Raw genomic sequence first — 26,652 nt, 5'->3', positions numbered from 1 at the left:
GGGTTTTTTTTTTTTTTTTTTTTTTTGAGGTTTTTTTGTTGTTGTTGTTTTATTTTTAATTAAACTTCAGGGAAAGATGTCAAGCACATAGTGCTTTGAAATCTACTTGAGCGCTTTCCAATCCGTCCACCCGTCTGCGGTGGGTGGCACCTGAGGCGACTGGAGTCGTTTCTTAGGGGTTTTCCCTAGAGTGCGCCCCAGAGCTGCGGGGCATATCGGTGTCTGGTTTCTCTTTTCGGGTTTCTTCTCCTTTTTCTCAAATCAGTTCCTTGTCTCAAAAGAACGAGAAAGAACCCCTTTCAATATCCGCTTCTCCTGTATGGCACCATTAAGGCCTTCAATGCTCCGGAGCTTAGGAAGACTGCGCTGCACCCAATACCTTCGCCACTTCTCCACCTCTGGCTCCTTGATTCCCTGCTCAGACCTCCTCCCCCGGAGCTTCTAGAAATGCCTTAGCTAGGAAGTGCTGGCTTCTTTAAGAATGTGGCTTTGTGGGTGGCTGGCTGTACTTCAGCGTGCTCGCAGCATTCAACTAGTTAGTCCCCTCACCACAAAAAAGGGCACAGAGAGCCTGCAGAGATCGCCTTGGTTCCACTAATAACGGGCGGCCTCTGATCAGCAAGAGGATGGGGCCATTGGAGAAAAAGGGTTGCATCTATCAGAGCTGACGTTCTAGCCTGGACGTGTGAACCAACAAATGATGAAGATTTCAGGCTGTGATAGGTGCTCTAGGAAAATAAAGCAGGATTAATGGGGTGGGGAGGAGTGGAAACCGTGTCATAGAAGGTGGTGTTTGAGCTAAACTCTGAAGAAACAAGTGTGTGATGCTCTGAGAAAAGGGCTCTGAAGAGGAAACAACGTGGGATATTTGTGAAACAAAGGGGAGGCCCACGTGGCTACTGAGGAGTGAAAGGGGTTGTGTAATAGCCTTATCCATCATTACAGAGGCTGAACTTTATTTTAAAAGCAACTTGGGCCTGGGGAGAAGCAGCCCTTCAATCCTCAGCATCATAACACCCACCAGGAAAGCAATGGGGAGGGCTGGGATGTAGAATTGACTTGTAGATGAGACCCCCTGAATAGGTTAAACACCATGACAGTTCCAGAGAGGACCAACTAGAGTCAAAACCTCTCCCACCCAGTGTGAAAGAGGCATTAAGCATCTGATTGGCAATGACTGCAGAAGATGGAACCAACATCTGGCAAACATCAAACAGGAATAAGTTTCGAAGCAACATTGTTTCATTTGTCATTCTTTGTTCAGAGAGTCTTGAGTGCATTCTTTGCTTCATTTTCACTCAGTACAATTCTCGTGCTTGAGTTTTCATGACTGACTTTAAAATTTCTTTTGTTGGGACACGAGAACCAAAATTTGGCACTTCAGCTCCCCACTCTCCTGTGACACCATCTCCTTGTACTATATCACATTAGGAGTTAAATTTCAACATAGGAATTTTAGAGGAACTCAAACATTTTGACCAAACCCACCCTCTTACGTGGTTTCTCTCTTGGCTTCACTCCAAGCTCTTATGGTACCACAATAGCAAGAGGCTGGGGACAAGAAGCATGGACTACAACTCTGCTGAGACCATGGGTTTATCATTCCTCCTCCAACAAGAACTTCACAGGTTCACATGATTAATCTCCTTTGGTTTAAATGGCGAGAGAGAGGGAATATTACTCTTGCTTTTGGCAAATTCATAAAGTAGAAAAGGGAGCCCTCAGGACCTGAAAGGGAAGGGAAGGAAAAAGACAGAGGCTAAAACCTAAGCCCTTGGTTCCCCTCCCACCACCTCTGCCCTCCAGCCCTGCACATACATTTTCTAATCAACTTTAGAGACCAATGGGAATGATCTAAGCAGAGGTGAAGAGTTTTGAAAAGGAGAAGTGCCTTCATCACAGGGGTACTAAAATCACATGCAGCAGGCTCCTATGAGAGGTGTGGATACCTATAAGGAGCATCTGCCATAGACATGCTGGGACTCACTAAGTTGCTTACTGCAAGGAACAGCAGCCACAGGCATGCTTAATCATGTGTGGATGCAATTGATAGGACCATCACTTAGAGACAGAACAATGCTGGAGCGTAAAAACAATGAGTACCATCTTGGAACTGTATATAAACCACTTGCCCTGCCACATCAGAGAGCTCCTCTCCAAGGACATCGGCGAAACTGGCTGCCTTGCTGCCTATCCCTGGATCGACTCCACCATTCCCTGATGACCAACTGCCACCTGGAGAGAACCATGGGACAACACAACATTGGCTCTTCCACTAAGAAGTGGATTAGAGGTACTTTGGAGGTACTTCTTAGTGGTATTCCACTAAGAAGTGATACTGTGGTATTGGAGGTACTTTGGGGCTCATGGTTGCCTGAACCGCTGGGATTACAGGCATGTTCTAAAGTTTTTTAATTTTAAAAAATTTGTTTCAAACATCATACAAAACTATTTTGTGTGTTTCTTTTCTGACCCTGACCCCCATCTCCACTGGGGATTCAACCCAGGGCCTTGTATATACGAGCTCTGAGCTAAATTACCAACCCTTTTAATTTTGAGGCAGGGTCTCAGTTAGTTGCTCAGATTAGCATCTAACTTGTGATTCTCCTGCTTCAGTCTCCCAAGTAGTTGTTGCTGTCTCATACAGTTTAGAACAATTGTAATGTCTGTTTATTCTCAGTGTAGTAGTATTAATGTTGAAATTGGCTGTAATTAAAAGCTATAGAATTGGTAGTAATAGCTAATACGAACAGCATCTACCACACAGTAGCTACTATTCTAAGCACTTTTTCAGATTTTATTTCTATATGCTGGATCAATGTCTCAACAGACTGACCTGTTCCTAAAATTTCTCTCTTGGACACAAAAGCCAGTTGAAGGATTTAAAAATTTATTAGGAATTAACATAAGGTTTCAAGTGTCCTTTGTGATGTGTCCCAAATGAGAGAGGATGAATAAATGGTCCTTTATATTTCTCAAGGATGTAAAATGAGAAAGTGGTATTAAATTGTTGCAGAAGAACTGACCTTCAATTTCAGAATGATGATGAATGAAGGGCTAACTCAATGTGTGTAATCTCCTTCTCTGCAAGTCTTTGCAAATTGAACTATTAGCCCTCCTTGCCCAGGCGAGGTCAGAAGCATAAGCAGGGCCTTGAGAAGACCGAAGGGAAGATGAAATGTTTTTCCTCATACCCTGTTACTTCCCAAGGAAAGAAAGTTGGTAATTGTCAGAACTATCGTTAAACTTTCAAAACCAGCTCCATAATTTATAAGATAAGTGAGTCTTTGGGTATCAATTACCTAGAGTGACACTTTTCATCCCAGTATCTCTCCAATGAGTTGAGATGCTCCAGAACTCTCCTATAAACTTAATGGTTTTAAGTTCTACTTCCACAACCTTCATTGTAGCTAGACATGATTTTTTTTTAGAATTAGAATCAAATTTATATTTTTATTAGTATTTTAGGAATTTGAAAATGACAAAAAGTACAAAGCAGAAACCAATAACTTACTCATATTAGAATTTAAAATGCTAATAATTTAGCATTCTTCCAGTCTTTTATTTCTGTTATCTACTTTTTAAAGAAGTATGCATAAGTCATATATGGTTATACTCTCTGCTTAGAAATTAGAACAATATAGATAAATTGGTATGCATTTTAATCCCCCCATCTTGTCCCTATATCTTTTTTTTTTTTTTTGGTACCAGGGATTGAACCCAGAGGTGCTTAAATACTAAGCTACATCCCCAGCCCTTTTTAATATTTTATCTAGAGACAAGGTCTTGCTGAGTTGCTTAGGACCTCACTAATTTGCCAAGGCTGGCTTTGAACTAAATCCTCCTGTCTCATCCTCCATAGCCACTGAGATTACAGGTGTGTGCTGCCATACTCAGCCCTTGTTCCTGTATATTTTATCTCCCAGATTTAGCTACTCTCAAACAGTTGTTCAGGGGCTGGGATTGTGGCTCGGTGGTAGAGCGCTCACCTGGGCACACATGAGGCAATGGGTTCAATCCTCTGCACCACATAAAAATAAAATAAAGGTATTGTAACCACCTACAACTAAAAATATATATACAGTTTTTTAAAAAAACAGTTGTTCGATGTATGATATAATGTCTTCTCAGGGCATTTTTATATTTCACATGCATTTTATCTATAGAAAATGTGTAATAAAATTTTGAGTATGAATGCATTACAAAAATGTATTACACAAATAATATATACATACATATATAAATGCTTTAATATAAAAATGCAGTAAGAATAGTTATATGGCTTGGTTTTTCACTCAAAAATATAATTTTGAGGGTATTCATGTTGGCACATACAAATCTTTAGTTTCCTTTTAGCTGCTGTGGAGTTTTTGTATAAATATATCACACTTTATCCATTATTCCACCAACTTGACACATAGATGGCACCCAATTTTTCATTTTTATAAAAAGTGCTTCAGATAAATCTTTGAGCATATCTTTATATACATGTGTAAGCATTTCTTTAGGATATATTACCAAGAATTAGAATTGCTAGACCACATATAAGACTTACTCTCTTATAGTTTCTTGATATAATATTTATTGTTTATGGCAAATGGCTTAGAAACTATGTTACTTGGAAATTATGTCAAAACAAAATTTCTCTCCTTTCTTTTCTCTAGATTGGCTTTGGCTTGCTAGTTATATCTCCCAGCCGCCACCCCTGTGGTCCCACGTACATTCCTATACACCTGCACACTTGCTGTTCTCCTCTACACGGTGCTTCTTCTTCCTTCCAGATCTAGACATGTGGTGCTTGAAGCTTATATAATTTTTTGAAGCCCCTCCTCTGAAAAAAATACAAAATTACAATTAAAAAATTAGTATAATGATTATTCATAATGAGAGGAGAAATCATGTCAGCCCTATTAACATTTTGGCTTGTAGGAGTTCAGCAGTATCCCTGGCTTCTGCTCACTACACACCAGTGGCACCTCCTCTGTTTTGAACAATCAACCATGTTCCATAGCTGTCCAAATGTCCTTTTATAAGCAAAATTGTCCCCAGTTGAGAACCAGTGCTCTAATGCTACCTGCTCTGTAACAGGACAGAAAAAAGAAGGTACACTCTCCCAACTGCTCTTATGAGCCTAACCTTGGCTAAAGCAAGATGAAGAATTGAAAGGAAATGAAAATTTCCTGTCAGTTTTACTCATGAGCATATATGAAAATACCTAGTGATACCCAAAAAAGTAAATACACTTTGAACTAATTGAACTTGTTGAAAGAATTCCAGGTTGATTAATACTGCAAATCAAATCAATTAATGTGACTCTTCTATTAAAGATTACAGAAAGATTGAAGCAGAAAAAGCAATCAATGCTTTGCAACACACACTCATGTTAAAATTTCTAGAAAACTGCAAAAAGAAAATTTTCTACTAATAATAGGCAATCCCCCAAAACTTCAATAGACTCATATGAATAATGAAATTCTTGTATATTTGCTTATGTTTCAGAAACAATTTAAGAATGGTACTATCACTACTTCTATTGTACACTGTATTGGATATCTTAGCCTTCCAAATAAATAAGAAGATGGAGCAGAAAGGAGTGTTAAAAAGGAAAAAAACCCAAAGCTCACCTTATTAAGAACTTGGCCTGATAGCCAGAGAAAATTGTGGTTGGCAGAATAATGCCCCTCCACAAAGATGCCTATATCCTAATCCCTGAAATTTGTGACTGTGTCACCTTATGTGGCTAAGGGAATTTATAGACATGATTGAGTTAAAGATCTTGAAATGGGTGATTATTCTGCTCAGTTCACCGGAATTCTAACTCTATTTTATGAAATAGAGTGTTACCCAAATTTAGAATAACAAATAAGACCAATTTAAAAAATCTTTAAACCTTTGTTGTAATTTTGTCTTTTGATACTTCATTTATTTATTTATTTATGTAGTGCTGGGGATTGAACCCAGGGCCTTGTGCATGCAAGGCAAGCACTCTACCAACTGAGCTATATCCCCAGCCCTCTTTTGATACTTTATTATTGATATATTTAATTTTATTCATTTTTTATTCTCTTATAGTTCATCCATCTTTTCATCTTATTTGAACTTAAAATCTGTTTGATATTCTATAATTTCATAATAACTTTCTAGGCATGGACTGATTTTTATTTATAGCTCTCAGAATTACTTGAACTTTGTGATCTTGATTATTTTCATCTATAATCAATTCTGAAATAGTAGCAAATATTCTCCCTTTGAATAATTACTTTCTCCCATTCTATCTTTCTGGAATTCTTATTTTAATACATTGGGCTTTTATTCTTTCTCTTTTTAATATTTTTCACTTCTCATGTATGTATTATATGTCAAAATACATTCTGCTGTCATGTATGACTACTAAAAAAAACTAAAAAAAAATAAATCGTATGGTAAAAAAAATATATATATATTCACTTCTTCATTCCTCTGTATTGCATTTTGGTTTATTACCTTATATTCCTGTTCAGTTCACCAGTTCTATTAGATATTCTAATTGATTGTTTGCCTTTCGACTGATATTTTTCACTGACACTACACACAGACACACACACACGCGCACACACACACACACAAACATAATTTGCCTCTTAAAAATCTACTTGCTTTTCCATATAACATTGGCTTTTATTATGTTTTCATTTTTTTACCCCTCTAAATAAGTGAACATTCTTGAGAAGATATAAACAGGAAGTTGGATTTAGCATGATAAATCTTGCTAGGGGTAAGTGGGTTGTACAGAAGAAACGTTGGCAATAGCTAGAGTAGGAAGAACAAAGAGGAATATATTGCCCAACTACTGAGTAAAATGAGTCTGATACTGCTAGTAATAAAGAAAAAAAACGATAAAAATGACAAGATTATATGGTTGCTTTATCCTTAAGATGGCACTATAAACTCACAATTTCTTTGTAGAAAAAGAATACATAAAAATAACTGGGATTTATCTGAAATTTCACTGAAACTTTAAAATATAAACTAGAATGGCTTTTGTTTGTCGGAGGCTATTCTAAGTGCTTGGATGTATGTTTCTGATTTAAACTTTATAGTAACCTTAAGAAGTAGGTACAAATATTTGCTCCATTATGCAGATAAGGAAAAAGAGAGGATGTCTAAATGACTTGCTTTCACTTACACAGTTATGAGATTTAATCAGAGATAACCTGAATTCAGAAACCATGTACTTAATCAACATTCTTTATTTCCTCTTATAGTAATCCACACATTGAAAATGCAGGAACATTAGCATCAGCAGTTATGAAAACTCATTTCTTTTCCAGTTCTGGTTAAGTTATATGGAAAATGTGTCTCTTGCATGGGAAGGAGAAAACAAGAAGCCCAGTTCTCAACCCTCAGAGTGAGAGAAGAAAACATCAGGGAATCCGCAACACGGGTATAATCGGTCTCTGCTGGTTCTCTTTGCTTTTCCCAGACTGCCGCCAGGAAATTACCCTAACCTCCTGGGTCAGCTGCCCATTCTAGGTCTTTCCATAGCTTCCTGTGCATATGACCACAGTGTATTTAACACGCAGAATTGTGCTGATTAGCTTATATTTTTATTTTTTTCCTTGTTAATCTGTGAGCAACTTTGCAATCTCCATGTTTGGTAAAATGCTCAACATAAATTTTTCAAGAAATCTTTGGGGGCTGGGGTTGAAGCTCAATGGTAGAGTACTTGTCTAGCATGTGCAAAACCCTGGGTTTGAACCCCTGTGCCACAAAAACAAACAAAATTTTTTTTGCACCCTTTCTTCTTCCATATTAAGCCAGAACCTGCATCTGAAGCACTATATTCTCAGTATCTTCTTCCTTCCCTTCTATACATAATCTCCAACTCAGATAGCAAATTATAGGACAGAAAGAAATCTGTGTGAGAAAGCAGTTTCTATTTGAAGCACTTGAATATTTAGATGCTGCTGAGAATAGAAAGAAATGCAAACATAGACTTAAATTGTTAAGCAGTACCTATTAACTAGTATACCTTCTCAGGCATTTCTAAACCTACGTAAATTATACAGTGCTTTACCATCCATCCATATTTTCATCCAGGTAAAATATAGTTAAGATGAATGACAAGAGCAACCTGGAAAGGGAAGACAACCATCAAAAAATTGAATTCTGCAGAAGGAGCATAGACGATCGAAGATGAGATAATGAGCTCACTTTCTACCTTCTCTTTTCTCTTCTACAAATGTCAGGTTGTTTCTTAGCAACAGGTAGCGAGAATTATCTCTTTCCGGCTGGGGTTGTGGCTCAGAGGTAGAGTGCTCACTTAACATGTGTGAGGCACTGGGTTCGATCCTCGGCAACATATAAGGTAAAATAAAGACATTGTGTTCACCTATAACTAAAAAATAAATATTTTTTTAAAAAATTACCTTTCTTTTCTGCCCTAAGTCAATACTTAGCACTCCAACTCCCACTTATTTTTCCCCAACTGTTAAAGCTCATATCCCAAATAGTATTCTTAGTTTGATGAAGTTTAGAGCAATTTTGATAGCCTGTAAATCCTCTTGAAAGAGGGAGTCTTGGGACCTTTGGCTGGATTTTAAAGCTATATTGGGGATGCAGTTGGTAGGAGAGCTGGCAGGTTCTGATCAGAACACAGGTTTGGGAGTGCAACAGACCTATGTTCAAATCCAGGCCCTACATCAACTCCTGATCTCAGATAAATTTAGTTTCCCTGCTTGTAATATGGAACTATCACTATTATCTTCTTCATGGGCTGTTGCCAGGATTAAATGAATGAATTCATATGAAGCTCTTTGCACAGTATCAGAAAATAGTAAGTATTCAACACATCATAGCTGAAGGATAATTACTATGGATTTATCAAGAAGGCTGAGGAAATAGTAACAAAAACAGATGGTATTGGCACCAAACAGACTGGTAGACCAATGGTACAGAATAGAGGACACAGAGACTAACCCTCATAATTACAGTTATCTTATGTTAGACAAACAACGTACATTGGGGAAAAGATAGCCTCTTCAACAAATGGTGCTAGGAAAATGGGAAATTCATATGCAATAAAATGAAATTAAACCCCCATTTCACACCATGCACAAAACTCAATTGAAAGTGGATCAGGGACCTGGGAATTAAACACTGCATCTATTAGAAGAAAAAGTAGGAACAAATCTCCATCATGTCAAATTAGGCCCTAACTTCCGTAATAAGACTTCTAAAAGTGCAAGAATAATAATAAGACTCCTATAGCACAAGAATCAATAAATGGGATGATTCAAACTAACAAGCTTCTTCTCAGCAGAAGAAACAATCAGGTGAATAGAAAGCCTACTAATTGGGAACAAATTTTTACCACACACACATCAGATACAGCACTAATCTCTAGGAAATATAAAGAACCCAAAAATCTTAACATCAAAAAAGCAAATAACCCAATCAATAAATGGGCCAAGGAACTGAACAGACACTTCTCAGAAGAAAATATACAATCAATCAACAAATATATGAAAAAATATTCAATATCTTTAGCAATTAGGGAAATGCAAATCAAATTATTCTAAGATTTCATCTCACTCTAGTCAGAATGGCAGCTATTAAGAACACAGACAACAATAAGTGTTGGCGGGGATGTGGGGAAAAATGCACACTCATACGTTGCTGGTGGGACTGCAAATTGATGCAGCCAATATGGAAAGCAAGTATGGAGAATCCTTGGAAAACTGGGAATGGAACCACCATTTGGCCCAGCTATCCCACTCCTCGGTCTTTATCCAATGGACTTAAAAACAGCATACTACAGGTACACAGCCACATTAATGTTTATAGCAGCACAATTCACAATAGCTAAACTGTGGAACCAACCTAGATGCCATTCAGTAGATGAATGGATAAAGAAAATGTGATATATATATATACACAATGGAATATTACTCAGCATTAAATGAAAATAAAATCATGGCATTTGCAGGTAAATGAATGAAGTTGGAGAATATAATGCTAAGTGAAGTTCACCAATCCTAAAACATGATGAATGTTTTCTCTGATTTAAGGATGTTGATTCATAATGTGGTGGTGGTGGGGTGCATGTGAGGATTAAATGAACTCTAGATAGGGCAAAGGGGAGGGAGTGGAAGGGAGCAGGTAGGGGGGTAGGAAAGACGGTGGAATGAGATGGACATCATTACCCTAAGTACATGTATGAAGACACAAATGGTGTGACTATACTTTATGTACAACCAGAGATATGAAAAATTGTGCTCTATATGTGTAATAAGAATTGTAATGCTTTCTTCTGACATATATAACAAATTAAAATAAAACATAAAATAATAAAAAAAGAAGGCTAAGGAATGACTTCATTCATTTAGTACAGATTATAAACTTCTTGCTAAGCATCCAGATACACCTGTTAGGTCTTTGAGACCTGATCCACATTTCTTTATTCAGCAAACATAATTGTAACTCTGGACAGAACTAACGCTTTGAGGGAATTATGCAACCTAATGTGGAATTAAATTGGTCAACATCTTGAAATTTTCCCTAAAGTTTCCACTTTGTTTAGAGATTCTACCCATGGCTAATTAATCATTATGAGTAGAAAGGAGTTGATTCATTGAATTTTGTTTTATTATAAAATAAATTTATTTTCTCCATAAACCTCGTGATATTTATTTTGCATGGTTCAATATTTTTTTGCTTTCCAAGTAATGTGACAATAAGAGCGGTATAATATTCTGAATAGACCAGTGTAAGGGTTTTGATGCTCTTGAGTGGAAAAACCTCTCAACTCCATGTAAGTAATGAACTTTTAGACACTCAAAGCTATAAGGGCTGAGTCTTAAGTTATTCCACTTTACAGCTGTGGCATCTTAAGTAATTTCTTTACTGTTTGATACTGTTTTCTTATCTGTGAAAAGAGCCAATATTTACATCTTGAGGGATCACAGAAAGATTAAACTCATTCATTCATTCATAAAACAATGTCTTTTTTCTCAGAACCTACTAAATATCGTATATCTTCCTGGGTACTAAGAATGGAAAAATAAAACAGCAAGAATTCTTACTCTTATAGAGTATATTTGAGATAAAATTTGGAGAAAATTTGAGATTCCTTATGCAAAATAAAACACTCTTGGTCTGGGGACAGAGCTTAGTGGTAGAGCACTTGTCTAGCTGCATGAGGCACTGGGCTCAATTGCTACTACAGTCAAAACAACAACAACAACAACAAAACCCCACTCTTTAAAAAATTAATTATTATATCATTGATGCAATACTTATGTCACTATAAAAACTTAAAAACATTTAATTGTGGCAGAATAGAGATTCAAATTAGAAAGTGCAGTTACATAATGAAGATATTCTGATAAAGAAAAATAATATAGAAATTGTTAGAGTCTGTAAACAAGTCAAAATAACACCTGGCATTTTGCCAGGGGAATGTTAGAGTTTGGAAACAAGTCTGGATGGTGCCTGGCAAAATGCCAGAGGGAGTGGTTTGTGAAGTAACACCAGCGAGCCATTAAGTGTGGAGATTCCTGATTGGTTGACTGATGTATCTAGTTTATGTTAATTAGATAAGCTGTGTGGAATGTATAAATACTGCTCCTGTCCTGCAATAAACGGCTTCCACTCCTGCTGTATCGATCTACACAAGTTCTTCGTCACCCCCCGGTTATTTTGCTGCAGCCGGACTGTGGCAGATGGTGGCCCGTTATGAGGAGCCCCGGGACACTCAGGGGTAAGTTGACGAAAAAAAGCTGCCTGTCCATAGATAGGACGGGAGCAAATCTGCTCGTCCCTAGGCAGATAGGGCCAGAGGAAAAATGACCATTTCGAGAAAATGGAAAAGATTGATACAGTATGTTTGTGTCTTGTTTTGTCTCAGTGTATTGTATTGTCTTTGTGATGAAAATATGGAAGGGGTGAGAAGTAAATTACTAAGGGAAGAAGGCACCCCAGTGGAACCAAGAATAGTTAGGGCATGTGTTGATAAGAGCCCAGGAACTCTAGTCAGAAAGAAAAAGAAAGTTCAGAAGAAGAAGGATTATCAGGAAAAAAGTTGCAGCAAAAGGCTATTACTAAATACTTTTCGTTACCGGAGGGTGCGTGAAGCGGAGAGGCGGCTGCCGAGTGTGCAAGCCGGTCACAGCGCAGCAAGGATTTTCCAAGAGGCGGCGGCGACTGGCCCTTCCCCGCCTCCTGGCCGGGGAGCTGGCTCTTCCACTGCCGCGAGCCCAAATCTAGACCTGACCTGGAGGCACAGTCTCGCAGGCTCTTGCTCCCTGTGCCCAGTAGCAGTTTGAGTCCGGGACACTCCCCAGGGCCATCTGGGGCTGCCCAGGCACTACAGCCAGCAGAAGACGCTACTGGTGTCCCTGATGTTTGGTCATTTTCAATGCCAATAACTAAGCTACAATGGTTCTCCCACACCTGGAAGCTGATGAGTAATGAGCACTATTAATGCTTATTTCAAATGCAAAAAAACCTTGAGATAATGTACTAAATTGTTCAGAAGGTTGTTTTCTTAGTAGAATGCTACAGGATTTTCTTTAGCCATCCGGAGTTCCTGCCTTCGTCCCAGTGCCGGTAAAGACCAAGGTGGAAGAATTTCCAGTGTTGCTGAAAACCGGACAAGACTTTGGCTGAGAAACAGACGAGACTTCGGATCAAGCTAGCTGCCTGCAGAACTTACCTGGACTGTGATTTAAGCTAGCTGCCTGCAGAATTTACCTGGACTGTGAGTTAATCTATTGAGACACTGCTTTACCTGGACTGAGACAACAAACTGTAATCTATAACAAATTGTAACTCGGTATCTTTGCTAACAGTGTCATTGCTGGTATAATTTTTCCAAGGGCTTCTTGCATGGAGCCATCAATTGGCTTGGTATTGTGGCATTTTGTATCCTCCCTTTCTGTTTGTAGCAGGTTATTTATGGTGTTTCTGTAAAAACCACTATGGTCATTATTTAAATTAAACAAAAGGGGGAAATGTTAGAGTCTGTAAACAAGTCAAAATAACACCTGGCATTTTGCCAGGGGAATGTTAAAGTTCGTAAACAAGTCTGGATGGTGCCTGGCAAAATGTCAGAGGGAGTGGTTTGAGAAGTAACAAAACCGAGCCATTAAGTGTAGAGATTCCTGATTGGTTGACTGATGTATCTAGTTTATGCTAATTAGATAAGCTGTGTGGAATGTATAAATACTGCTCCTGTCCTGCAATAAACGGCTCCTACTCCTGCTGTATCAACGTACACAAGTTATTCGTCCCCCCCCTGATTATTCTGCTGCAGCCGGACTGCGGCAGATGGTGGCCCGTTACGGGGAGCCCCGGGACACTCGGGGGTAAGTGACGAAAAAAAGCTGCCCGTCCATAGATAGGACGGGAGCAAATCTGCTCGTCCCTAGGCAGATAGGGCGAGAGGAAAAATGGCCATTTCGAGAAAATGGAGAAGATTGATACAGTATGTTTGTGTCTTGTTTTGTCTCAGTGTATTGTATTGTCTTTGTGATGAAAATATGGAAGGGGTGAGAAGTAAATTACTAAGGGAAGAAGGCACCCCAGTGGAACCAAGAATAGTTAGGGCATGTGTTGATAAGAGCCCAGGAACTCTAGTCAGAAAGAAAAAGAAAGTTCAGAAGAAGAAGGATTATCAGGAAAAAAGTTGCAGCAAAAGGCTATTACTAAATACTTTTCGTTACCGGAGGGTGCGTGAAGCGGAGAGGCGGCTGCCGAGTGTGCAAGCCGGTCACAGCGCAGCAAGGATTTTCCAAGAGGCGGTGGCGACTGGCCCTTCCCCGCCTCCTGGCCGGGGAGCTGGCTCTTCCACTGCCGCGAGCCCAAATCTAGACCTGACCTGGAGGCACAGTCTCGCAGGCTCTTGCTCCCTGTGCCCAGTAGCAGTTTGAGTCCGGGACACTCCCCAGGGCCATCTGGGGCTGCCCAGGCACTACAGCCAGCAGAAGACGCTACTGGTGTCCCTGATGTTTGGTCATTTTCAATGCCAATAACTAAGCTACAATGGTTCTCCCACACCTGGAAGCTGATGAGTAATGAGCACTATTAATGCTTATTTCAAATGCAAAAAAACCTTGAGATAATGTACTAAATTGTTCAGAAGGTTGTTTTCTTAGTAGAATGCTACAGGATTTTCTTTAGCCATCCGGAGTTCCTGCCTTCGTCCCAGTGCCGGTAAAGACCAAGGTGGAAGAATTTCCAGTGTTGCTGAAAACCGGACAAGACTTTGGCTGAGAAACAGACGAGACTTCGGATCAAGCTAGCTGCCTGCAGAACTTACCTGGACTGTGATTTAAGCTAGCTGCCTGCAGAACTTACCTGGACTGTGATTTACCTGGACTGTGAGTTAATCTATTGAGACACTGCTTTACCTGGACTGAGACAACAAACTGTAATCTACAACAAATTGTAACTCGGTATCTTTGCTAACGGTGTCATTGCTGGTATAATTTTTCCAAGGGCTTCTTGCGTGGAGCCATCAATTGGCTTGGTATTGTGGCATTTTGTATCCTCCCTTTCTGTTTGTAGCAGGTTATTTATGGTGTTTCTGTAAAAACCACTATGGTCGTTATTTAAATTAAACAAAAGGGGGAAATGTTATAGTCTGTAAACAAGTCAAAATAACACCTGGCATTTTGCCAGGGGAATGTTAGAGTTCGTAAACAAGTCTGGATGGTGCCTGGCAAAATGCCAGAGGGGGCGGTTTGTGAAGTAACACCAGCAAGCCATTAAGTGTGGAGATTCCTGATTGGTTGACTGATGTATCTAGTTTATGTTAATTAGATAAGCTGTGTGGAATGTATAAATACTGCTCCTGTCCTGCAATAAATGGCTCCTACTCCTGCTGTATCAATGTACACAAGTTGTTCGTCCCCCCCCCCCCCGCTAGTTTGCTGCAGCCGGCCAGCGGCAGAAATGAGTCAATTACTAATCAAAGATTTTTCAAATGATCTTTTATTAGGTAATTTATAATTTCACAACAGCTGTATCAATACACAAACATATATATATATATATATATACAATTTTCCAATCAGGTAAATAAAAAGCAGTAGTTTAGTATATCTGATTGAATTCATATTACTCAAAATCTTACCAAAACGTTTGTTACAAAAATCAGTCAAATTGTTGAACAAATTTATAAAAATTATTGGATGTGTGTACATAAAAAATTTCAAGCTTGCTTTATTAAAAAAAAAAAAGTGCAATTTCTATCCATGTGCTCATAGTGACTTTCAAAGGTAGTTTAAAGGGAGAAAAAAGAAGGTAGCAACTTATACAGCATTAATTAATACTGACTTACCCTGGGATTTCAAGAAAGATCCTTTGTTATCACATATGGTGAAAAATATTAAAAATTAATGCTCCATTTCTATGAATAAAACATAGAAAATAAGACTTCATTTTTCCTGTCTAACTTGTTTCCATGGAAAACTGCATTAATTCTGCAGATATTACTGATACCACACATTATTTACTTTAAAAATGTTGATGATCTACTTGAAATTCAAATAAAACCCCACAAAACCTATTCTCTCAATACATTCACTGAATGCAGATTTAAGTGAGCACACTCATTTTGATTGTGCCCTTTATTTGAATACTTTAAAATGACTATAAGCACATTTGTATTTTTAACTGGTACCAAAATTAAGATGAATGATCTATTCAAAACCAATAGCCTGTACTCCTAGTAACAGTTGTCAAATGCAAGGAAAAAAATAAAAAGCCCTGAGTCAGTATTTTTTTGCAAAAGTAATGAAAAGGATTGCTCTGAAGTCATCTTATAACTTATAAAATGATTAAGACCGTCCAGTATTCATTTGTTTCATTTTCATTTTGATTGAAGAGAGGTACAACTTTTGTCTAATTAATCCAAATCAGATCACATTTTAATACTCAATTGCATTTAAATCCTCAGAATATCCTGATGATTGTTGAGTTGTATCTTCCACTTCTGTCAGGAAAGACATATAGACAAAAATGTTTTTTTCTGCTTATTATAGAAAAACAACATTAAATTGTAGTTTTATCATTTAAGAGTATATTGCAAAGTCTTTTTTCAATCAAGCTTCTATAACTGGGAACATATTATTACCTGTACAGGGTCCTGCCTGAAATTTAACATCATCAATAGCAATATCACTTCTTATTGATGTTCCCCGAATGGCTTCAAAAATTATCTGAAAAATAATTGAATTTGAATTTAGAAATAGAGTAATCCTGATATAACTATGTTGGTCAGGGAAAGTTCAAGTTTTGTGGGTCTAAAGGCATAGGTAGTTCTTAGGGCCCTCTATAAGGAAAATGGTACAAAATTACAAATTCAAATTTAGGTACTTTAGTTTATTTGGAATTTAAAGACATTTTCAATAAATTACTGGACCCTTGGAGATTCAGATCCCATGCTCACCACCCCCCTTCTTTTGGCATTGGGGATTGAACCCATGGGGGCTCTACCACTGAGCTACATCCCCAGGGGCCCCCTACTCCCATGCTGCCTTTTAAATTTGAAATAGGGTCTCACTAATTTGCCCAGGTTGGCCTTGAACTTGCCATTCTTCTGCTTTAGCCTCTGAGTCCCTGGGATTACAGGCATGTGCCATCACACTTGGCTCTGATCCCTTTCTTCCCCAGAAATGCTTACCAAAAAATGCTTCCCAGTGCTTACTTGGGTCCCTCTTCCCATTTAGAACACTCTATTTCTAGAACCTCCCAGCACCCACATGGCCTATGAAAGTGAGAGGCCCTGAAGCTTAAATTTCCTTAGGCTCTCCATAAATCTTCCTTTGATACTGGTACTTTACAAAAAGACTTAATATGACTGTATATACACACTTATAAACAGAAAAGCATAATAATTAAATTTACCAAAATAGAATGGTTCATTTATCATGTAAAATACCAACTATCAAAGACACAGATCAAGGAGAAGAGGGAACAATGTCATGACTTTAGAGTCTGAGCAGAAAATAACTGATTAAATTTTCTTGTTCTAGGAAAAATAGATTACCAGATCTAAGGTTGCCCCCAACAATGGTTAATAAACCACTCATTACTTCAAGAAGATTTGTGGGTAATGAAAATTGTTCATAAGACATATTTGCTCTACTCATTTTATGAACAAATGACTTCTCATTGGACTAGTTAATGATTTAAATTAAATTAAAAAAGAATGCCCTTAAACTAATTTCATTAAACCTCTTTAAATAAGAATATAAATTGAATAATTAACATGTTTTTGAAATTAATGACTTAAAATAGCTTTAGTGACAGACAAAGCAAACCAATGATCAATAAGAATTCTAAGGACATAAGCTGTGCTGGTTAATTTTGAATGTCAACTTGACTGGGGTAAAGATACCCAGATAGTTGGTAAAGCATTATTTCTGGGTATGTCTGTCAGACTGTTTCTAAAAGAGATTGGCATTTGAATCAGTGAACTAAGTAAGAAGAATATACCCTTACCCAGTGTGGGTCAGCAACATCCAATCTATTGAAGGCTCAGATAGAACAAAAAATAGATTCATTCTTTCTTCTGGATCTGGGACACCCATTTTCTGCTGCCTTTGGACATCAGAAGCCCAGGCTTTCAGGCTTTTGGACTCCGAGGCTTACACTAGCAGCCTCCCAGGTTTTCAGGCCTTCTGCCTCAGTCTAAGAGTTATACTACTGGCTCCTTTAGTTTTCAGGCTTCAGATTTGGATTAAGCTATGGTTTCCTGGTCCTCTAACTTGCAGATGATGTATCACTGGGGATTTTCAACTTCTGTAATTGCACGAGCCAATTCCTAAATGATAAATCCCTTCCCATCTGTTTCTCTGTTTGGTTCTGTTTCTCTAGAGAACAGTCGTTGAAACACAACCCTAAACAAGAATCCGTATAAATGGCAAGACAAGGTGGAGAAATGTCCTAACACATTTAGATGGGAGGACATATAAATGAAATTAATAAACATTTTGGTTTTCTGAACAACAAAATCTGTTTTTTGACCTCTGAGTCTGCAGTGAAAAATGCAACAGACAAATTTTGATGAAATTATATTCTGAATAATATGTGATTTTGCCAAAATCTTGATTTCATATGACCCTCTCCTTTGAATTTTCTTAACACTTCAGTGATGACAATTTTACACCACTGATTTCACTGTTATATTTATAGATATGTAGGAGTATCTCTCTCTCTTTTTTTCCCTACACTGATGATGAGATTCACTTAACATATCTTTGTGCTTTAGAACTAACAAAATCTACCTGGTAGCAGCTAATGAACAAATATTTATTTATAGAATAAACACAATGAATATAGTATTAAATAACATATTTCCTTGGTTCTCAAATTGTGGGGCAGACACACTCAAGTACATTCACAGGAGTGCTCTGGGATATTTTGAAATTTAATGGGAAACACAGCAATATTCAACAAGTAGCAGACACTGTATGAACTACTAGTTCATGGTCATTCAAAGATTCAACATTAGATTGATCTATATTCCCTTTGATAATATCTTATCTTTATAGATAACATCTTTATGGTTTTGGAAGATGCTATAATTAAAGGAAGCATTATGTAAAAATCAGTGTAGAACATTAAATGAAGGTGGCATAATAATCTGCTTTCAAAGTTTGAGAAGTTGTGCAACGCCTGACAGGTATATATATGCTATTAATAAATAATTGAGGTAATTTAAGAATTAGATAAAATATTTTTTCTTTTAATTTAAGTATTTTTTTAACAAATAAGTTATCAGAACATAAATACATATGAAGTTATTTGGACTTAGGTAATTAATAAATTGAACCATTAGGTATTTCTTTTGGTGTAGGGGAACGGGGGAAAATTACCAAGATGATAGGAATTATGAAAAAAATTATTTGGAGACTAGGCTCTCAACTGAGTACCTGGCACAAAGGAATTCCTAGTAAATGTTAGGCAGTATAATTAACAATAAGACTGATGTAAATACTTCAGTGAGCTGAGAATTTGTCCAACACTTTGTTTCAATGACAACAAAATTTAAGAAACAACAGAGGAAAACACCCGAAAGCAGAGGGAAATAATAATCAGGGAATCCAAAGGAGATGAAATGAGTTTGTGTTTTTGATCAATAGTGAGTCAGGTTTTGCTTAGCTCCTTAATAAATCCCTTAGGAAGGAGCGTGATGAAAAATTTGTCATTTGATGTATTTCCTCTACAATGATAATCTGAAGACTGGCCCGTTTTTGGGAGGCCACCCATATATTTACCCCAAAGGGAACAGTCTCAAGTGGCAGCAATGCAATAGGACTCTTAAAAACTACACCTGTCTGGCTTCACTCATGATGTGCACATTTACTTCCTTTAGCTCCATTTTCTTCCTTGAACTCCAGTCTCGTATCTACTGTTTACTTGACACATCCACTTGGATTTCTAACAGACATAAGAAACTTAACATGTCCAATATAAACAAAACCTATCAACTTCTCTCATCCACACAACTGTTCTTACTCCTCCAGATGTACTCTCCCTAGCTTTCCTTATCTCCATAAATAGCATAGACATTCACTGTAGCAATTGCTCAGGCCCAAAACTTTAAAGTCATCTTGACTCTTCTCTGTCTAAAACTCCACATTCTATACTTATGTTGTCCTGGAAGCTTCTGATGACATCTCACCCCCGCTACCAAGTATACTTTTCACACAGTAGCTGGAGTGATTGTTTCAAAAATATAATTCAGATCCTATTACCATAAAGGCATCTTACAGCTACCTATTGCTCTTGAAATAATTTCAAACTCTTTGCCATACCCTCCAAGGACTTCCATGATTATTTTAAAGCCCTTTGACTTTGTTACCTGATTGGTTTGGTCTCCTTCTCCTCCTCTGCTTTAAATTAATATTATTTTATTTTATTGTGCAGTGGTGGGGATTGAACTCAGAGCCTCATGCATGCTAGTAAGTGCTCTACCATTGCTATATCCCAGCCCTTCATATTATTATTCATGGACAGATCATCATTGCATGCCTTCTCAGGGAACAATATATTTTAATATATGCATACATTTTGGAATGATCAAATCAAGAAGATTAACATATTTGCTGTATACTTTTTTTTTTTTGCAGTGAGACCTTTGAAATTTACTCTCTTATTTTGAGATATGCAATATGTTACTATTGATTATATAGCCACCCTACTGTGCAAACAGATCACTAAAATTATTCCTCCTATCTACTGGAAATTTTGTAACCTTTGACTAAGGACTTCTCATTCTTTTCCGTCCCCCTGCCTACCATGCCTCATGGAACCGTCATTCTACTCTATTTCCAGGAGTTCAACTTGACTTACTGTCACCTGGTGCTACATTATATATTTTGGGCTTACATTTTTTTTTACCTGTATCCCACTAGAATATAAACTCCAAAAAGACAAGAAATTTATATGTTCTATTTATTGTAGAATCTTTAGCACAGAACAACAAGTGGCCAAAAAATATTTATTAAAAATGAGATATTTTACCCCCAAACTACTGGAACTCAGTCTGGATGCCTAATATAGCTATTAAGAATACCAATTCTATTATGATAATATGAATTAGAAACTAGGGAAATTTGAGAGGGAATATAGTTTGAGAAATAGGAATATTACCTTTTATAATATGATATGATCATGTTTACAAAGCCCCTTCACACAAATAATCTCACTTGACTCCAATTCCATCTGTGGTAATGTCAGCAAGGCGGGAATTATTTTCTCATTTTGAAAATGTATGAATGATCTCATAAAGGATAAAAATTTCTCCAAGATCACTCAGAGCTTGTGACCTTAAGGCAATGATGATATTTTGGAAATTCTGTGAAGGCAGGAAGTACAGAACAGTGCCTTATAGAACTAGGCAGATCTGGGTTCAAGCTCTTGCCTGGCCACCTACCAACATTTACTCTTCCCCATCTGCAAAATGGAGCTATAGGATCAATGGAAGGAATGTATGTATAACAGCATTGCAAGTGCCCAACATACAGAAGATGGCTACTCTATGTGCACATGTGTATTTGCATTTCATTAGACCCTAGGATGCTTTGGAGCACCTAGTTCAGCCCAGTTTCCCTGCAGTCGTCTGGGATTCCTGAGGGAATCACTAAGTCCAGAGAAGATTCAAATCTGTTCCATTCTAAGCCAAGTGGGTCAGTCTGGAGTCTTGCTTCCAGACTGTGAGCTGAAAATCTCTAGGGTCATTTGATACCCTTTGAACTCGAATACCCCAAGATGCCACCCCATCTCTCTGTTTGTCTGCCCCCCACCCCTGTGCACGCGCACACACACACACACACACACACACATACACATTTAAAGGGACAAGCTACCAGCAGGTTTATGTGCAAGGCCCTGTGCCTGACCTCCAGAGTTAGATGTGGGAAAATTTCCTATTTTCCAGAACTTAAATCTTACAGTACTTGTATATCAATATAACTTGGGAGTTTTGAAAATATCAATGCTGGACTGGCAGGTATAGTTCAGTGTAGAGCACTTGCCTAGCATGCATGAGGGCTTGGAGCATTTTGCAATGCAGCATTGGAATGAAAAAAGAAGGAGGAGGAGGAGTTTCAGTCAGAGCTTGGGTACCATCCCTAAAGATCCAGATTCATTTAATTCAGCATAGAGATTCTCTATCTTTTGCATGCATCAGAATCATGTGGACATCTTATTAAAACAGATTTTTGGAGTCCCAGAAATTCCCAAGTTTTTGATTCAGTACTTCTGAGGTGGAGCCTGGAAATTTGCATTTCTTTTTTTTCTTTTTTTTTTTTTTAGGGCCAGGTTTTTGCTTTTATAAAGATATGGGTAATAACAGATCCTTCTATTCTTGGTATTTCAACTTAAATTTGCCTTCCTTCCTTCCTTTTTTTAATTTTTTTTTATTAGTTGTTCAAAACATTACAAAGCTCTTGACATATCATATTTCATACATTTGATTCAAGTGGGTTATGAACTCCCATTTTTACCCCATATACAGATTGCAGAATCACATTGGTTACACATCCACGTTTTTACATACTGCCATACTAGTGTCTGTTGTATTCTGCTGCCTTTCCTATCCTCTACTATCCCCCCTCCCCTCCCCTCCCCTCCCATCGTCTCTCTCTACCCCATCTACTGTACTTCATTTCTCTCCCTTGTTTTTTTCCCCTTTCCCCTCACTTCCTCTTATATGTAATTTTGTATAACAATGAGGGTCTCCTTCCATTTCATGCAATTTCCCTTCTCTCTCCCTTTCCCTCCCACCTCTCATCCCAGTTTAATGTTAATCTTCTTCTCATGCTCTTTGTCCCTACTCTGTTCTTAGTTACTCTCCTTATATCAAAGAAGACATTTGGCATTTGTTTTTTAGGGATTGGCTAGCTTCACTTAGCATAATCTGCTCTAATGCCATCCATTTCCCTGCAAATTCCATGATTTTGTCATTTTTTTAGTGCAGAGTAATACTCCATTGTGTATAAATGCCACATTTTTTTTATCCATTCGTCTATTGAAGGGCATCTAGGTTGGTTCCACAGTCTTGCTATTGTGAATTGTGCTGCTATGAACATCGATGTAGCAGTGTCCCTGTAGCATGCTCTTTTTAGGTCTTTAGGGAATAGACCGAGAAGGGGAATAGCTGGGTCAAATGGTGGCTCCATTCCCAGCTTTCCAAGAAATCTCCATACTGCTTTCCAAATTGGCTGCACCAATTTGCAGTCCCACCAGCAATGTACAAGTGTACCCTTTTCCCCACATCCTCGCCAGCACTTGTTGTTGTTTGACTTCATAATGGCTGCCAATCTTACTGGAGTGAGATGGTATCTTAGGGTGGTTTTGATTTGCATTTCTCTGACTGCTAGAGATGGTGAGCATTTTTTCATGTACTTGTTGATTGATTGTATGTCCTCCTCTGAGAAGTGTCTGTTCAGGTCCTTGGCCCATTTGTTGATTGGGTTGTTTGTTCTCTTATTGTCTAATTTTTTGAGTTCTTTGTATACTCTGGATATTAGGGCTCTATCTGAAGTGTGAGGAGTAAAGATTTGTTCCCAGGGTGTAGGCTCCCTATTTACCTCTCTTATTGTTTCTTTTGCTGAGAAAAAACTTTTTAGTTTGAGTAAGTCCCATTTGTTGATTCTTGTTATTAACTCTTGTGCTATGGGTGTCCTATTAAGGAATTTGGAGCCCGGCCCCACAATATGGAAATTCGTATTTCAGGTGAACTTGCATTTTAGTTATTGCTGATGCTGCTGATACCCGGATCACACTTCAAAAAACATGTGGTAAGGATAGAAGTATGAATGCTAGTAGCCTAACAAAATTGATCCATCATCTCTGAAGGATGGTCAATTAAGTTCCTGAGCAACCTATTTCCTTCTGTAATAGACATTATATCACCATCAATATTATTCATAGAACTGTTATTCTTTACCAAGTTTCTAGACAGTTTATCCATGCTGAGCTAATTGGGCCTTTCTTGAATAATGGCCCATCTTCCTTCTGTCATTTGTTCTTTAACAATGCAGCACACTGGATGGCATTACAACCTGGCCACCTGAGCTTCTGAAATTCCTTTAGATCTGTAAAAAATTATTTTTTGCTATAAGGTGGTAACAAAATTAAACCCTTATTTTGGATTCCTCTTCCCAGGAAGATTTGGAATTTGAGCAGGCTAATGGCTAAGCTAGAGTGCTGGTCCAGGAGGTTTATTAGTCAGAAGCAAGGAGGGAGAAGAAGCTGGGGGCTTAGTTGGAAGTTACACTTGAGAATTCTACACAGCAATTTTAAGAACAATTAGGTATCTGGAAGTTATTTCCTCAATGTTTTCTGGGGTTCTCATGGTAGTCAGGTAAAATTGGGGGCTGTCAAAAGGCAGTTGCTGCTCTCTAGCAGAGACTGGCTGCCCAGCCCCATCTATTAGAATTTAAAAGGCTTTTTCCCATTGCTGCCCAGACTCCTTTATGATCAAGATCACCTAGAACAGAAGTCTTCTTTAGCACACGAGAGGACCTAGAGGGAGACCCAGGGCTTGAAATCAAGGCTCAGTTTCTTTCATATCAATCCACTGATAGGATCAGAGGCTTAAAAACACTTATTCTGGACCATACGTACTCTTAAATAGAAGCTTAAAACAAAACCCTTACATGCATGTGGGTAGATGAATAAAAGATGCAGCTGCAACAACTAATTAGGCAACACCATATTTAGAAGGAAAGGAGATTTCATTTTGGAGGTTTATAGGACACATGAAAATATACTTGACATTCATAATGTACTAAGATAAAAATAGATACACTTTCATGATTGAATTGCAGAAAAAATCACTTTATGCTAAGCTTTCTCTCCCTGTCTAATTTCTCATTCACTTCATAGATTTAATCAACATAGAGGCTAATTACGTTTACTCTTAAACGAATCTTCCCTTTATCTATGACCTTGAGAAAGGACAAAATATTCTCTTTGATAATGAGAAAAAGGAGAAACATCAGAAGCTTACATGCATGTTTTCCCTGCTTGAATCTTATCTCTTTTGGCTTACCTGGTGTTGCTGCATACAGCTGTACTCAATCAGTGCTCGGAGCCAGGAAATGCTCTGTTCACCTCTTCTTCTCCATAAAAGCGACTCTTCACTGTCTTCTTCTTTCTTCAAGTAAACACTCAGCAGGCCAGTCCCTGCTCCATACATGTGGTAGAAGAAGGTCAAGCAGTGTTTTCCAGGGATGCCTCGCAGAGGCTTGGACTGGAGATGTGCTTTTTGTCCATACACCATATGGGAGGCCTCGATGTACATGTAGTAGCCTTGAGAGAAATGCAAAGCGGGTATTGTTAAAAAGGACACAAATCACATTTTCTTCTTTTGTAGTGTACCTGGAAAAATGGACAACTTCACTGCCGTACTGAGAATGGGTTTTATATTCTGGAGAATGTATATTCTAGAAGAATAAATATGCTAAAAGAATTAGACCATAAAATGATATTATGGGGGGGGGGGTGACCCAGGGGCATTTTATCACTGAGCTACATCCCCAGTCCTTTTTTAATTTGAAACAGGTTCTCATTAAGCTGCTGAAGCCTCACTAAGTTGTTTGGGCTGGTCTTGAACTTGCAATCCTCCTATCTCAGCATCCTGGGCAGCTGGGATTACAGGCATGCACCACTGTGACTTGCCATAAAATAATTTTTAACTGAATAATTTATAATTCAGTTTAATTGGCAGGGGGTAATTAACATATGAATGTTATATCACAAATATGATTAGCACATCAACATTTAGCTAACTAATTCATGGACAATATTCTAAATGTTTGTCTTCCCCCAATTCATCTGTTGAAATACTAACTCCCCAGGTGATATCCAGAGGAGGAAACACAGAGGTCATGAGGGCAATGCTCCCATGAATGGTATTAGTGCCTTTATAAGAGACTCCAGAGATTCTCTCATCTCTTCCGTCAAGTGGGGATTAAGAGAGAAGATGGCCATCTATGAAGAAACAGGTCCTTCCTAGACACCAGATCTACTGGCACCTTGATCTTAAACTTCTCAGCTTCCAGAACTGTGATAAGTAAATTTCTGTTGTTTGTAAGCTGCTCAGTCTATAATAATTTGTTAGAGTGGCCCAAACAGACTAAGACACAGCCTCACCTTAAAACCTACTCCACCCTTATAGTTGCTCAGCCCCAAACCTGTGAGTCATGTACCACTTTCCACATAAGGGATTCCCATTGGCTCTACCTTTGAAATATGTTCAGAAGCCAGTCACCTCTCTTCTCACTGCCGCTACTGCCCCAGTCCAAATTACCATCATTTTTCCCTTGGACTAATGCAAAAGCTTTCTGGCCACAAAAATCGGCCTGTTTTTATCATCACCCCTTACAATCCAGTCTCAACACAGTATCCATAGTGATCCTTCTAAAACAAAAGGTAAATCTTGCTATGCCTCTGTTCAAACCTTCCCTTGGTTCAGCTTTTCAGAGTTAAAAGCTGAGGTCCTCAGTTAGGATTGTCTTTAGGAGCCTGGACAATCTGGCATCCATTCTTGTAACCTTGCTGACTCTCACCACCTTTCACTGACTTACCTTTCTCCTTACTCCAGTTGCTGTACCCTGCTTTCCCTAGAGATCACCTCAGGACCTTTGTATGTGCTAATCCTGGATCCTCCCACAGTTCTCATGTTTTACTCGGTCACCTCCTTTAAGTCTTTCCTCAGATATTACCTTTTCAATTATGCCTGTTCTGACTACAATATTAAAAATTGCAAAAAAATGCTATTTCCTCATCCCCTACATCTTAATTTATTATGTTTTCCATAGCATATATTTGCCTCATAACATCCTATGTAATTTTCTTATCTTTAATGTTTATCTGCCTTCCTCCTCTAGAACACACTAAGGCAGAGATTTTTCCTGTTTAGTTCACTGTCATGTAACAATGTTTGGAAATGGAACATGGTAGATGCTTGAAAATATTTGCTGATGGGTGAATGAATGCAGTTTTTTCACAGCTCTAAGCCATAAACCAGTTCAACCATTTCTAGAACACGTGGTGCTGGGGATATAGCTCAGTTGGTAGAGTGCTTGCCTCACATGTACAAGGTCCCAGGTTCAATCCCCAGCACCACCACCAAAAAAAAAAAAAAAAAAA

The 26,652-nt window shown here is 38.2% G+C and overlaps 1 protein-coding gene across 1 annotated transcript in view; it reads right to left on the bottom strand.

Moving 5' to 3' along the window:
• Positions 1 to 14,955: 14,955 nt before the first annotated feature.
• The window catches only part of Mamdc2 (MAM domain containing 2), a 153,875-nt gene continuing 142,178 nt past the window's right edge, over positions 14,956 to 26,652 (bottom strand). The window contains exons 12-14 of the mRNA XM_015492912.2: positions 24,551 to 24,810; positions 16,118 to 16,202; positions 14,956 to 15,976 (exon numbers count right to left, since the gene is read on the bottom strand). Coding sequence (XP_015348398.1) covers positions 15,912 to 15,976; positions 16,118 to 16,202; positions 24,551 to 24,810 — 410 coding nt within the window. The 3' untranslated portion in view covers positions 14,956 to 15,911. The remainder of the gene's footprint in view (positions 15,977 to 16,117; positions 16,203 to 24,550; positions 24,811 to 26,652) is intronic.

Source organism: Marmota marmota, unplaced genomic scaffold, assembly GCF_001458135.2.
Source record: "Marmota marmota marmota unplaced genomic scaffold, marMar, whole genome shotgun sequence".
NCBI classification, from domain to species: Eukaryota; Metazoa; Chordata; class Mammalia; order Rodentia; family Sciuridae; genus Marmota; species Marmota marmota.
Note: the sequence above shows the minus strand (reverse complement) of the source record. Positions and strands in the feature narration are given on the sequence as shown.